The 13,988-nt window shown below is 41.2% G+C and overlaps 1 protein-coding gene across 3 annotated transcripts in view; it reads left to right on the top strand.

Annotated features, from left to right (window-relative positions):
• The first annotated feature begins 51 nt into the window (after positions 1–51).
• TMCO3 (transmembrane and coiled-coil domains 3) overlaps positions 52–13,988 on the top strand; it is a 32,889-nt gene continuing 18,952 nt past the window's right edge. The window contains exons 1-6 of one of the 3 annotated variants that reach the window (XM_032100497.1): positions 52–235; positions 2,829–3,371; positions 7,935–8,114; positions 9,777–9,968; positions 10,761–10,889; positions 13,861–13,953. In XM_032100497.1, the coding sequence (XP_031956388.1) occupies positions 2,925–3,371; positions 7,935–8,114; positions 9,777–9,968; positions 10,761–10,889; positions 13,861–13,953 (1,041 nt within the window). In that variant the 5' untranslated portion in view covers positions 52–235; positions 2,829–2,924. The remainder of the gene's footprint in view (positions 236–2,828; positions 3,372–7,934; positions 8,115–9,776; positions 9,969–10,760; positions 10,890–13,860; positions 13,954–13,988) is intronic. The other 2 variants (XM_032100498.1, XM_032100496.1) reach the window with 2 other exon arrangements.

Below are 13,988 nucleotides of genomic sequence, written 5' to 3'. Positions count from 1 at the left end.
AGAAGCCGCTGCGACGCTTCCCGCCGCGAGGCGGCGCTCGGAGCGTGGGTCCCGCCCGGCTGCGCTCCGAGGCGCCGCCCCGGCGCTCGGGCACCGGCGCGGGGCGAGGGGCGGCCGCAAGGACGGGGCTCCTCGGTGCCCTCCGCCAGCGGCCGCCGCCCCCTTACACCCGTACTCGCCGCCCTGCGATCCCGCCCTTCCCGCCCCGCCGCTGCGGGCCTTCTCCGTCCCTCAGGTGAGCGTCGCTGCCGAGAGCGCCGGGCGGGGCGGCCGCCTCTTTTCCCCCATCCTTCCGCCGCCGTGAGGGAGAGGGAGCCGGGCCGGTCGCCGCCGCGCTCACTTGTCTCCTTCTGTTCTCCCCTTGTACCCCGCTGTCCGCCCGGCCTTTCTCAGGGACCGGCGCCGGGAGCTGCCATCGCGCTCAGGTGGGGACCGCGCCGGGGCGGAGGTGCCGGGCGGGCACGGCCCCGGCTGCTCTGCGGCTCCTGGGGCGGAGCTGGGATTGGTAAAGGGGGCGAGTGGAGGCGAACCGACAGATGTGGAAGGACCCGCAAGAGGGTCCAGAGGCAGGGCCCAGTATTATCAGCTTGATGAAATCTGGTGCTACAGTGTCGTGTTCAGGAAGCAAAAAGGGGGAAGATGAGCTGTAATCCGGCAGGAAGCAGACGCTGCTTAAATAAGGGCTCCAAACGACAGTAGTTCCCTCTGATTTGATACTTACTGGTGATGAATGGAGAGGAGTGTTAGTTTTTTTGACTTTTTTTTTTTTTTTCGCTCAGCATCACATCATTTATTTCGGTATGTGAGGTCTTTATTCCCTTAAGAGCTTTTGAGCACTGCCCCAGGTGTCACTCCTCTAAACAGTTTTTGCTAGCTGAGTAAAAAGTACTGAAACAAAAATGTCCCACGTCTGAACCACAGTGCTAAGTTTGTACTGCGCAACAGTGAGTGAACTTTGCTGGTATAAATCTCTGCTCAAAATTTTGTTACGTGGTTTGATGTACCACATAAGACAGGCAGTAGAGTCTTCTACTCTTCTTGGATATACACTGGGTTTTTTCTTCTCCCTCTTTCTTGCAGAAATAGGTTGTAATACATATTTAGAAAAATCTCTGCCCCAAGCCTACTAAACAGGAAGAGTATTAGTTTGTATATATGAAGAAATACTTCCTTAAATTTCACTCTAGAACTTTGCCAGTTGGTGGGGATTGTTATTTTCCTGATTTCTTAAAAATAGTAAGCCCCACAGCTTTATCAAAGTTCCGAAATGTTTGTACTTTGTTATTTTATTGACATTAGACTGATGCGATTTGCATTTGCTACTTTGGTTGCCCTTTCAGTTCTTAATTTTAAATGTTTTAGCTCTTTGTGTTGTTAAACCCTAGCCCACAGTCAGCTATTAGTAACTAAATACTTTGGCCTGCATTTCATGCATTGAAAAAAGAAATAAACCAACCCAAAGACAGATTTTTTCATTTCTCTCTGAAACAGACATGGGAGGGCATTTGTAAAATTAAGGTAGTGCATGACTGTGCTTGCCGTGTTCCCTTCCCATCGAATCATAGAATGGCCTGGGCTGGAAGGAGCTTCAAAGACCCTCTGGCTCCAACCCCTTTGGGCAGGGACATCTTCCACTAGACCAGGTTGCCCAGGGCTCATTCCATGTATTGACGATCGCTGGCCCAATTGGATACCTGGGATTGTGACTGCTACTGCATTGTGGGAAAAGAAGATTCTCTGTTAGGCAGACTGCTTCCAGATGACTGTGTCCATGTGTTGGTTCTTGATTAAGGCTGCTGGCCCAATGATCAAGACTATAAATAAATTTTTAGGGAAATACCTGCTATGTTGGTGATCTATTAACATGTTGCGTATGATGTGTGTTTTTAGAATGCCATGTACAGAGTTTTATATATTGTTATGTGTAGCTTTGTGGTATGTGGGTTTTTTTGAGGGGTTTTGTGTTTGTTTGGATTTTTTTAAAAGAAAATGTAACTTTGTTATTTTACAATAACATCAGTATTTTGCTCTAGGTTCTGAGGGAAGGAAATTAGTTTTTTACTTCTGCTTGGTGTTAAAATTAAATACAGCAGTCTTAATATGGATCTTCAAGTAGTTGTTGGGAAATAAACTTAAGAATGAATTGATTTAGTGTTTTTATAATTTACTTTAAAATCTTGAAGATCCCTAATAAGTTTTGAAGTACCTCAAGGCCCTGCAGCCTTTCAGGAGAAGGAGGTCTTTGATCCAAACTAGTAGTACCCAGAAGTCCAGGAAGGTTTGCTGTTCTTTCTTCCACAATTATGATTTATAATGTAATCTGATTCAGTTAAGCTTTTTTTTTTTTTATTATGTTTTGTTGAATGTGTGTAGTTGAGTTTGTTAATGCTTCTGAGACTTTATAAATAACAAATGATTATGAAACAAAGTTTTAGGATAGGTTTGAGAAGAGACAGAAGGTTTACTGATAGCTAAGAATAATGAGTTCTAGTGCTAGGTTGAAATGCAGCCTATGACATCATGGCCTGATATTTTTAAAGGCTTTTCTTTCATGTAAGAAGTGCAGATGAGTACCATGTGAAGTGACTAAGCTTACCAGTCTCTGCTTTAAAACAAGGTGTTATCTAGGAAACAGTCAAGGGGAAAACAAAAATCTATCAATAACCTTGGACTGTTTCTTGGTTTTCGTAAATGTTGAGTGAAGAAGACCATATGTGTTCTGCTAAAGATAGTTGTGCAGGAGGCCGTCTTGGATTTATTTTCTACGTTAGTTTGATCTAATGGCCCAACATTACCACGTTTGATAGCTGGTTGGTTCTGTCTTGCAGCCTAGTGTGCATACTGGAGATGCAGAAACCATGTAGCAGAAAGCTCTGAGCAGCTGTGGATTACCAGTTTCTCCCAAGAGCAATATAAAGTGAAGAATGAAAGCGACTGGATTGATTTCCCTGTGGACATTGGTTTCACTGCCTTGTGGCCCGTTAGCAAACCCTGCAGAACATGAAGATGTAGTGAAGCATGCAATAAAGCTGCACCGTGGGAAAGGAGCTGTTATCACTCAGAGGAAGCAGTGGGTGTTGGAGAGCTGCAGAAAACTGTCTGGTCTTCTTCGCCAAAAGAACGTTGTTCTCAACAAACTAAAAAATGCCATAAGAGCAGTTGAGAGGGATGCAGGACTGTCTGATGAAGAGAAACTTTTTCAGGTGCACACCTTCGAAATTTTCCAAAAAGAGCTAAATGAAAGTGAAAACTCAGTCTTTCAGGCAATCCATGGCCTCCAGAGAGCTCTACAGGGTGATTACAAAGATGTTGTAAATATGAAAGAGAGCAGTAGACAGAGACTGGAGGCCTTGAGAGAAGCTGCAATTAAGGTTGGTTTCCCCATGTTTGTTACTAGAATATTCATATTCTACTTGTGATTTTAATTTTATTATGGTACAGTTTCAGTCTGTTTTAATAAAAAGGTATCTACATAAAACTTGCAATGTTTACTGTTGAAAATGGATTTTGAATGAAGTATTTGTTCTCATTAGTAAATTTACAAGTAATTCTTAAAACTTATTAGCAGTCAATACTTCTTATCTCAAAGCTAAGCATAGTCGTAAGACCTATGGCAAATACTATGTTAAAGGGAAAGGAATATGAACAGGGAATCCGTGCACATAGCACAGTTGCACTAGCCAAGCTAGTGGGACTAGCTGAGTGGAAATAATGCCATCACATCGTGAAATACTGACTGGTTTTTCCATTTTAAATGAGAATTGCTAAACCAAAGTCCACAGTTAAAACAGAATGACTTGCTGCCTCTCACTTCTGTGTTTGTATAGATATGGGTAAAATGGACATGCAAATCAGTAGATGACTGGATTTTTAAAGTCAGTATTGCACTCCTAACCTAAGAAGTGCAGGTTTGAAAAGCAGTGCTTCCAAGAAAGAGCCAGCTGAGATAACTTTGCCAAGAAAAAACACAGATGAGTAACAGTTGAACACAAGTACTTAATGGAAAATTTGAGTTCCCATGTCCCATTAGGTTGCGCACAATCTGTCACTAGGTAGCGTTCAGACTATGTACTGGAAGTCTCCCATTGAGAGAAAATGTAAGTTAATTTATTTGGTATTTAAATTGGTTTTTTCCTTGCTTTACCCCTCAACCACTGGAGGAATATATTAAGAATTTTCTTTGTTTTCTGTCTTCCGAAAGAAGAGGCTGCCCCTTCACAAGGGACCAAGAGAAGGAACAAAAATGTAATTGGCATTTAGCATTTGAGTTGTTAGAGTCTCTGAAGGGCATTTGTGGTAAGAGATGTGCAGATCTTGACAGGTGAAGATGGAAAGAAACTATGTGCAGGAAAGGTATCCAGTGAATTGTGCCAAGATAGGCTGGTGGAAGTAGAAATTAGGATGCAAACTTGGCAGACTGGTGTGGTTCTGTGCAGTGGAAATGAAGACTGAATTATAACAAATTTGAATAGAGAGTAATTTGGATCTAGGTGTATTCCAATGAACTGCTTTATATGATTTGTATATTGATACTCTATGGTAGTGGCAGCCTCTGCTGCATAGAAATGTCATAGAAATTGTCATAAGCTTTACTTGATTTTCCAGCTTTTTTTCTTTCTTGGAGTTTGTAAAGTAGCAGCAGTGAGGCAGTCCAGAACCTTCTTTCCCATTTACCTAATTCTTGGTAATGTTACTGTAAAATAATAAAGTAATTTATCCTTGAACTTGAGAATGGTGCTTCTCCTAGAAGGAGGCCTGTGTGTACAATGATGTGTTTTAGAAGTGTGTGCTATGAAAACCTGACTTTTGCAGAAGTGGATTGTGCAGGCTTTTTTTGTATTATCAAAATATTTACTTGAGTGAGCAATCTTTTGCACCTTCCTTCTTATGCCGTGCACATGGTTATTTAAACAGAATATTTGTGGTTATTACCTTGTAATTGTTGTATAAAGGGAAGCAAAGGATATGGAAAAATGCATGCCAAAAAGATAAAAATTGCATGAGATACATTTGTTTTGGACTTGTTCTTATGTTGTAAGACACATATTAGTCCAATTTTGTCCCAGTTTCATTTTAACTGTAATGATTATTTTGTTGGTATACTCATAGAACATCTATTTTTAAACAGTGAGTGAACCGAAAATACAAATAACTGTAGAGGGTGCTGGACTCTTCCCATTATTTTATTTCTGTTGAGCTGAAGTGCTTGGAAGTCATTAGTGCTGGGGTATATTTGTACGTCTGATGCATTTATTGCTGGTTTTGCTGCTGTGAAAAGATGTAGTGGAATCATTCATGGTGCAGGGCAGGGGGCAGTAAGAAAGAAGCACTGAAGATGGCTTCTGCCTTCTTTTGCTCCAGGATCCTGTTTGGAAGTTCAGGAAAAGCCAACAAAATCTTACCTACTTTTTAATTAGCTTCTGATTTCTTGGATGCCTTCTAATCAGACATGGGTGGAAAAAAATAACTTGCAAGTAGTGCCAAGATGCAACCTCTTCTGAATGTGCTTTTGTCATCTCTGATTAAACAGTAGAGAGCAACAGCAACACTGCATTCTGAGTCAGCATTTCCCCAAAGTCTTACTTAATCTTACTTCATTTTGCTCATGTTTGTAGGTGTTCCTGTTAAGTGCACAATCCTTATCTGTATTACTTTGCTTAAGGGATTGCTTGGTATGTACCTGGTGATCATGTGTCTCCAATCCTAGCCTGAATTGCACAGCAGTGTTTGTACTGAGATGCACTTCCGCTTAGCATGTAGCAGGTTGTTTGAATTAACTTGTGCTTTTTATGGACACCATTCCCTGTGATTGTCCCAGTCTACGGCTGTCACACTAGTCTGTCGGTGGAAACAGATGCCACTTTAATAGACTACAAAAACCTTTGTCTCCATTAATTGAAGAAACATGCAGCTAAACTCTGATTTTTTTCAAAGCTTTTCTACCTTGCTATTCAGGGAAAGTTAACTTCTTTGATATTAGGGAATTATTTTTTATGTAGTTTGCCTCTAGCTCTCTTCAGCTTGTTTGTCTTGGCAGACAGAAAGGACTGAGATGGGCTCCTTGCACCCAAAACCTCTTCCATTTTTGAAGGGAAAGAATCTAATCATTATCAATTTCATCTTGTGTTCTAAGTTGTTGCTGAATTAGCAGGGAATCTGCAGCTCATACGGGGGCTGTTTCTTACATCTTTCAAGCAATGTCTGCTAGCAGAGAGCAACAGATAGGAAATGTTTTTCCTTGAGGCTGTATGAGAGTGACTATGTCTCCTACTTATGTATTGCATAAGAACTAATAGTTGACATTGGGCCAAACACATTACTAGTTACATTCTTCCCAGCTCCAGTTATTTTGGGATCTGGGTAACTTTCACCATGATGGTGTAACTGTGATAATTCTAAACACCAACAGACACCAATACTGTGGTTTCATCTCAGTCAGAGGCATTCCTCCGACTGTCAGGATTTTAGAAGGGTTCGGCTACAGTTACTGGTTGTACTGAACATATTCTTGTCTTGGCATCAAGGAATTGATTAAATTAAGTGCATGTTCTTGCAGGTTCCAAGGGGAAAAATGTCCATCTGCAAATGTGTGGAGGAGAAGACACTCCAGTTATTTAAGCGTAGGTGTTTAGGACCATTTCATAAGCTCAGGTTATTGAGGATATCTGTGGAGGGTAGGCAGATAAAACACAATCTATGGGAGACCTATGTTCTCTGATTTCTAACTGGGTGTGGCAGGGGCAGGGCATCTGGAGACAAAAACTTGTGTTTTCTGGGAATTGAGTCAGACCTATTGATTGCTTGCATTTTTTTGCCTGTGTTTTTTCCTTTTTGATAATATTTGCTCTCTAAAAGAACAGCAAAAGGGTCTCTCATCCAAGTATTCTCAGCATCCTGAATCTAACTGAAAGGAAGGAGTGCTGCCCTTGTGTATGTTTCCTAATTCATAGCTGTTCTCTCAACAATCTTTAAAAGAATGGAAGCATATAAAGGAAAGTCTTTTTTCCCCAAAAGCCTCAAGTTGTTCTCTGTCAAGACACAAAGTATTCTGTTTGGTTACTGTCATGGTAACTACGGAAAAGATACAGTGTTAGGCCCAGTAGTGATCCAGTAAATTAAGCTTTTTAGTTCTCGGATCTGAAACATCCAAAGAGAAATGAAACATCGTAACTTTATCAGGGACCTTAGTGAAATATTTTCACACCATATCAAACCATATGAGCATATTTTCTCATTTTACTTCTGAAACCTAGTAATTTCAGGAGCTGTCAATGCAAGTTGATAAGAGGCCCAAACTGAAATAGGGGGAAAAGTCATATGTTTTAATTCTGATAGGAAGAGTGCTTTTTGGGAAACATGAACAGGAAGCTTGGCTAGAGTGATTGGCTGCTCATCTTTCTTCCAGCTCTTTTTTTTTTTTTTCCCCGTTTCCACAGTTACTGTAATTTTTTGAAAACTATAAACAGACTTCTTCCTATGTTTATAAAAGGGCTTATAAAGTTAAGATTCATTGTGCTTCACATCTAATTTGTTTGTTTGTTGTAGATAGTATAGCTATGCTTTCAAGGTATTGTGCTTCCTTTCTAAAGCATGAAGTTCTAAGCCTTTTTGGCTTTGAAATGTTTCCTAGAGTTTCTCAAAGTAAATTCTTTCTCGTATTTTCTGGATCAGAACCTTGGGGCAAGTCTACTGTTTAAAGGATTAGAAAACGCAATTGGTGGATATTTTGTTTGGTTGTTGTTTTTCTTGCCCACTTATCCGGTGAAAATTGGCACAACAGAAAGCAATCTTTAAATATCTTCATGAAGTCTATATTGCTTTTGCAATTCCCTGCTAAAATGTTTAGTGTCGAAAGAAGCATATATTTATGTCAAATGTTTTTTCTGCTCAAAGGCCTGGCCAACACTTTATCTGTGTGTTGTAAAATTCAACAGGAAGAAATGGAATATGTTGAACTCTTAGCAGCAGAAAAACACCAGGTTGAAGCCCTTAAGAACATGCAGCACCAAAACAAAAGCCTGTCGATGCTTGATGAAATTCTGGAAGATGTCAGGAAGGCAGCTGATAGATTGGAAGAGGAAATAGAAGAGCATGCCTTTGATGACAACAAATCTGTAAGTGATGCTTTACACTCAGTCATTTCACTGGAGTGCATTTATTTATAGTTGGCGTTTGCACTGTGTGTTTCTCTTGTCTTATATAGCTGTTAGGATTTTAGTGATTGGTAAAGAGTGAGCAAACAGGAGTAATTGTTCCTTTTTGCTAGTGATTTCTGTGGTTTTGATTTGAAAGTCCTCCCTGCAGCTGCCACTTTAACAAGAGACAAGTGTAGTCCATCTCACTGATACAGCCCATGAGAGATATGGCATCTCTGTGGTGGTGGGGACTGTGATGGTTGGACTTGGCAGGATATGGAGTTACCGTGTTAGGCATTGTCTCCACTTCTTCATTTTCTTGAGAAAGTTACGGGAGAGCAAGAATCCTTGCAGTTGGTTTTCACGGTCTGGGAAAAGATATATTGTTCAAAGGAAAGACCTGAAATGTGTTTGTGGTGTTACTTTCTTCACATCTGCCTTCCTCTGCTTTTTGTGCCTTGGCCTACCTGCGCTGATCCTTGTTTTATGTTGCATGATGGGACAGTATCCTTCAGGTAAGGCTGTGTGTTTCTAGAGCCAGCAATGTGTCAGTTTATTCTGTGTCCGATTTTGCCATCCTCAAACAGATTGGCCCTGTTTGCATAAACATGGATTACAGTTTTTTTGGCTTCTGCTCTTGGGAGGTTTTTGTTGATTTCCAGGTTGACTCCCGAGGTAAGCATAGCTCTTGAGTTCTGCTGAGGAGGCAAGACCAGTTTCTCTATGGCAGAGAGCCAAGCCGTGCGTTGTTTTGTTTGTTTGGGTTTTTTTTTGTAGTAGTAGTGCTCGAATCGAGAGAAAGCGACAGCAGCTTTTTAATTTCGTGCGCGGCGGGTGAGAGCGGGTGTGCCCCGCGGGAGTCGCACCTGGCAGCGCCCGCGGCGGGCGGGGCCGGGCCGGGCCGGCGGCAGCGCCCTCTCCTGTTCCGCCGGGAGAGAGCGGCCCTGTCGGGAGCCGGGGCGGGCGCTCTCCCGCGGCGCCTGGGAACGGGCAGAACGCCCGCCATCTCCTTGCTTTTCTGCTTGTAGCTCCATCCATGAAAGAAAAGGAATCATGAAATGCAACCTGGAGGACTACGTATTTCTCCGTCATTGCAGGGAACATTCTTTTAAACTAAAACAGTGGAATTTTAGAATAGAGGAGCTTTAATACAGTAATCCGTATTCTGATAAAGATACACAAGCTTCTATTAAAATATAGCCAAATGGAGAAGTGTAGCAGGTAAAAATGAAAAAAAAAATCTGCACTACAACCTGTGTTCAAGAATTGCTGTTTTGAGAAAGAAAATCGTGAAAATAACTAGATAGAAATAGTTCTTATAATCTCTCCATCAAGTTTACAGGATAGTGACCTTTTCTTGACCTGGAATGCAGTCTTTAGTTCAGATTTTCGTGAACTCAATATCACTTTGTAATCTCCAAGTAGTTTTGTTCAAGGTGATAAGATGTTACTTTTAAAGACATCACGTTTTGATTAAGAGATTGAAAGACTTTTAGAGAAGAAACCTGCACTATTTTTAGTCTGTGTCAACAAGTTCTGTAGAAACTTCAAGCACAGCTAATAGTCTTTCCCTTCTTATTATATGCTTAATTGACTCCCCTTTTTTTGTTTCCTTGATTATTTGTTTTCTTTTTCTTAAAGGTTAGAGGTGTAAACTTTGAAGCAGTTTTAAGGGTGGAAGAAGATGAAGCCAGCTCCAAAAGAAATGCTTCAAAAAGAGAAGTAGAAGATGACTTAGGTCTTAGTATGCTTATTGATTCCCAGAACAATCAGTATATCCTTACTAAACCCAGAGATTCAACCATTCCTCGTGCTGATCATCATTTCATAAAGGTAATAATTTTAGAGACATTCTTGTCCTTCACTTTTGGGTTTAGTCCCCCTAGTTTGCATGTCAGTACTACTTGGTTGGAGTGAGTATAGTTTCAGCATTTGTCTCTCTGAAGTTATCCCAGCATTCATGACTCCCCTATCTATGATGATGTGTTCCCTGCTCTTAGGATTGTCTTCACAAGATTGATCATGAAGCCACATGGATTCTCTCTGGTTTTATTCAGCTTAATCTTGTTTCACCTTTGGGGCACTGTCCCTTCTCTCAGACTGCAAAGTTTTAAAGCTACTGCTTAATAAGCCACTTGCATGTTGTCAATAGAGAGAATTTATCTGGTTGTGCCTTGTGATGAAAAAAGGGAGACTGGAAAATACATAGATGTGGTAGAGTTTTGATTGTACTTGTGCTTCATATAGAATAGCTGGATTGGGATTTTTGTTTTAATTATAAAACCCCAAAACAGTTCTGTTTCACCATCTTGTTTTAATGCAAGGTGTCATTCCACTCAGGAAATTGCTTGCTTTCTGTAATATATTTAAAATGTTTATGAGTTGATTAAAAGTCTCCCAGTTACTTAAGGTCGGTACCTCATCTGCTTCATCTGAAAAACTGCTGTGCTTACTACCTGCAACAGCACTGAGGTTAATTTACAGAGGTTTTGTTTTCCTTTCACAGGAAGTAGTCTACATTTAATTTTACAGTGCTATTTATCTTTTGAAAGATAATAGTCTTCAATTTCATCCCAAATTTGTGTGTCCTTTATACTAACGCCTTTGTAAATCTTATGTATTTAGGATATTGTGACAATAGGAATGTTGTCTTTGCCATGTGGCTGGCTGTGCACAACAATAGGATTGCCAACCATGTTTGGATATATCATCTGTGGAGTACTCTTAGGACCCTCAGGACTAAATAGTATCAAGGTAAGCATGCAAGTTACTTCTTGACTGATTTAATTTGTTGAAGTCTTCAAAAGTAGTTTTAAAAGAATATGGTGTTGCCAACCTCAAATGTATTTTGAAAAAAAGATATCCCCAAACCTGAACCTTCGCAAGAGGAGGCCTTCAAATTTTATGTCTTTGAATCATTTTGTTTTCAATCTTTTTTTCCTTCTGTAAAATTATGACAACTGTTGAAAGTGAAAACCGAAGGTTGTGTGTTGTGGAAGTTTTATGTCAGGTTTTTTTGTTTCTTTCTTTCTTTCTTTTTGACTTCAATCATAAAGCATCACGATTTACAGCTAAATTATTTAAATGACATAAAATATACAGAACCTTGCAAAAAGTCAGTGTTGACAGTGGAGGAAGCATTTAAAACAAATAGTTCCCCAAGTAACTTAGCTTGGCTTTCTAGAGAGTTATTTTGCACCTCTGTAGTGCTTTCATCCACCCTAGTCCCCCTATTCCTTTCCCAGTACCCTGCCCACATTCCTGAAGTCTTTTGAACCTTTTTAGCTCCGTCACGTGTACCCTGATTACTGGCTCCTGTGAAACCTTGAGCTGTGGTTGGCTGGACATATTTTGATTAGTGCTCTGGTGTGCTTTAACAGATTGTTTAGCCAGCAGGCAAAACAGAACACGTTAGGGCTGCACGGTAATGTCTGCTTAAGCTGCACGTGTCTATTGCATTGATATCCGTGAAACCACTTGGAACTGTCTTTGCAACATCTGCTCTTACATGGGCTTCTGTTGGAAATGACTGTTGGGCTCAAAAGTAAGTAGGGATTAGTAGAAATTCTAGGATTTTGTTGATCTTATGTTAGAAGAGATTAAATAATCTCAACCTCTGCATTGTACATAATTTCTGGGTGGAGAATGTCTGGAAAGTTTCACCACTTAGACTGAGAATCAAGTTTGTAAGCTTGGCATTAGAAAGAGACCCAACAACAAATTTTCAGAGACTTACATTGCAGAAGATGATGTGGTCAGAACAGATAGAAAAGTTTCTTTAGGACAGTTTAAGTGAGTTGCCTTTTTCTTGTGGAGCTGTGATTAAACATTATTCATCTGGATAATACTCATGTTGACTGGGTCTCTTGTGCTTGATCTCTTCTGCATTTCCTAAAAAAGTTGAATGTCCAAGGAATTGAGAAGGCCGGCAGATTCTAATCTGGCAGAAAAGATAGTTTCTGTCCCCACTTCTGTAACTGATGATAAACCTTTTCTTCTACTCTGCCCTGTAAGTACATAGAAAAGAAATACTAGGTTTTTAAAATAGAATAGGGTATTTCAGTCATAGTGTTCACTGTTCATGTTCCCTGCCTGAACACTTCTGGGCTAACCAAAAAGTAAAGCATATTGTTAAGGGCATTGTCCAAATGCCTCTTAAACACTGACAGGCTTGGGGCATCAATCAGCTCTTTAAGAAGCCTGTTCCAGGGTTTGACCACCCTCCCAGTAAAGAAATGCTTCCTAGTGTCCTGTCTGAACCTTTCCTGGGGCAGCTTTGAACCATTCCCATGCATCCTGTCGGTGCATACCAGTGAGAAAAGCTCAGCACTTCCCTCTTCACTTCCCCTCCTCAGGAAGCTGTGGAGAATGATGAGGTTGCCCCTCATCCTGCTTTTTTCCAAGCTAGGCAAACCCAGAGTCCTTAGCTGTTCCTCACAGGACATTCCTTCCAGCCCTTCCACCAGCTTTGTCCTCTTCTGGATGCATTCAAGGACCTTCACATCCTCAAATGCTGGGACCCAGTGTTCCAGGTGAGGCCACACCAGCACTGAATACAGTGGGATAATTTTGAGTGACTGGTGATGTTCTGTTTGATGCACCCCAGGGCAGGGTTTGCCCTTTGGGCTGCCAGAGCTCTCTGCTGACTCACACTGAGCCTGCTGTCTACCAGCACGCCCAGATCCCTTTCTGTAGGGCTGCTCTTCAGACACTCCTCTCCTGATCCATACTTTTGCCTACATTACCCCATCCTGGGTGGATCAGAATCCAGCATTTTGCGTTGTTAAATAATTTCCTCCCATTAATCATTGCCTAAATGCCTGAGTGTATCTATATCCCTCTGCAAGGCATCTTGTCCCTCGAAAGAGTCAAAGCCACCTCCCAGTCTGGTATCACCAGCAAACTTGCTAGTGGTGCATTCAACTGCTCCAATATATATATGATAGAATTGTCCTGAGAACTGAACCCTGAGGGTACACCAGTTTCCAGCCAGAAGTATCCCCATTTTTCTGTAGTGATTAGGAAGACAGCCACTTTTCTTGCTGTTGGACCCTTCTGTCTGAAGCACAAAGGCTGGTAGTTGTGCTGGTCTGAGAGATGGATGTGTGGAGCCTGTAGGATGGCGAGCAGGACAGCAACCGCAGTCTAGCAGAAAGGTTATACCAATAGACCAAGAAAATAGCTAGCGAGAAGTAGATTCTGAATGCAAGCCTTGGGGATTTAATAGGACCTGTATAAAACATAACTTAGTTTTTTCAACCAGCAAGTAAGCTTACTGTTAAGGAAACTTCCCCGTCTGACCATTGATGAAAGTCTCTGGCCTCTCAGTGTGCATTCACCTTCGTGGCCTTGGTTATCCCAAAGGCTGACACTTCACTGACACTTGTTGCAGGCTCCCACTGAGAGTTCAATCTCCATCTCAATCTGCAGCTTGCCAGCCAAGCTACCTGGACCAGATGTATTCCTCAGCACTTATGAAGATCAATGCACATGTGCACGTTGGGTGACCAGGACTCTCCAACCAAATTATCCCCTAATATCAGCCAGGTGATGGGAAAAATAATTGCGCCCTAAAGGTGCTATGGGAACTTCTGATGTCATATGAGCAGCAAGTGAGCTACCTGTGAAGCATAATGAGAATCCATTTGTTTTGTAGTGTATTTATAATTTTGTATTCTAAGTAGACTGCTGTGCACTGATTTTTTTTCATTTTTTTTTTTCTAAGTCTATTGTACAGGTGGAGACATTAGGAGAGTTTGGTGTATTCTTCACTCTCTTTCTAGTTGGTCTGGAATTTTCTCCTGAAAGATTAAGAAAGGTATTTTTGTATAATATCTCTGCGTTAAAGGATTT

Source organism: Corvus moneduloides, chromosome 2, assembly GCF_009650955.1.
Source record: "Corvus moneduloides isolate bCorMon1 chromosome 2, bCorMon1.pri, whole genome shotgun sequence".
Lineage (NCBI taxonomy): Eukaryota > Metazoa > Chordata > Aves > Passeriformes > Corvidae > Corvus > Corvus moneduloides.
This window is presented reverse-complemented; position numbering and strand designations above follow the sequence as displayed.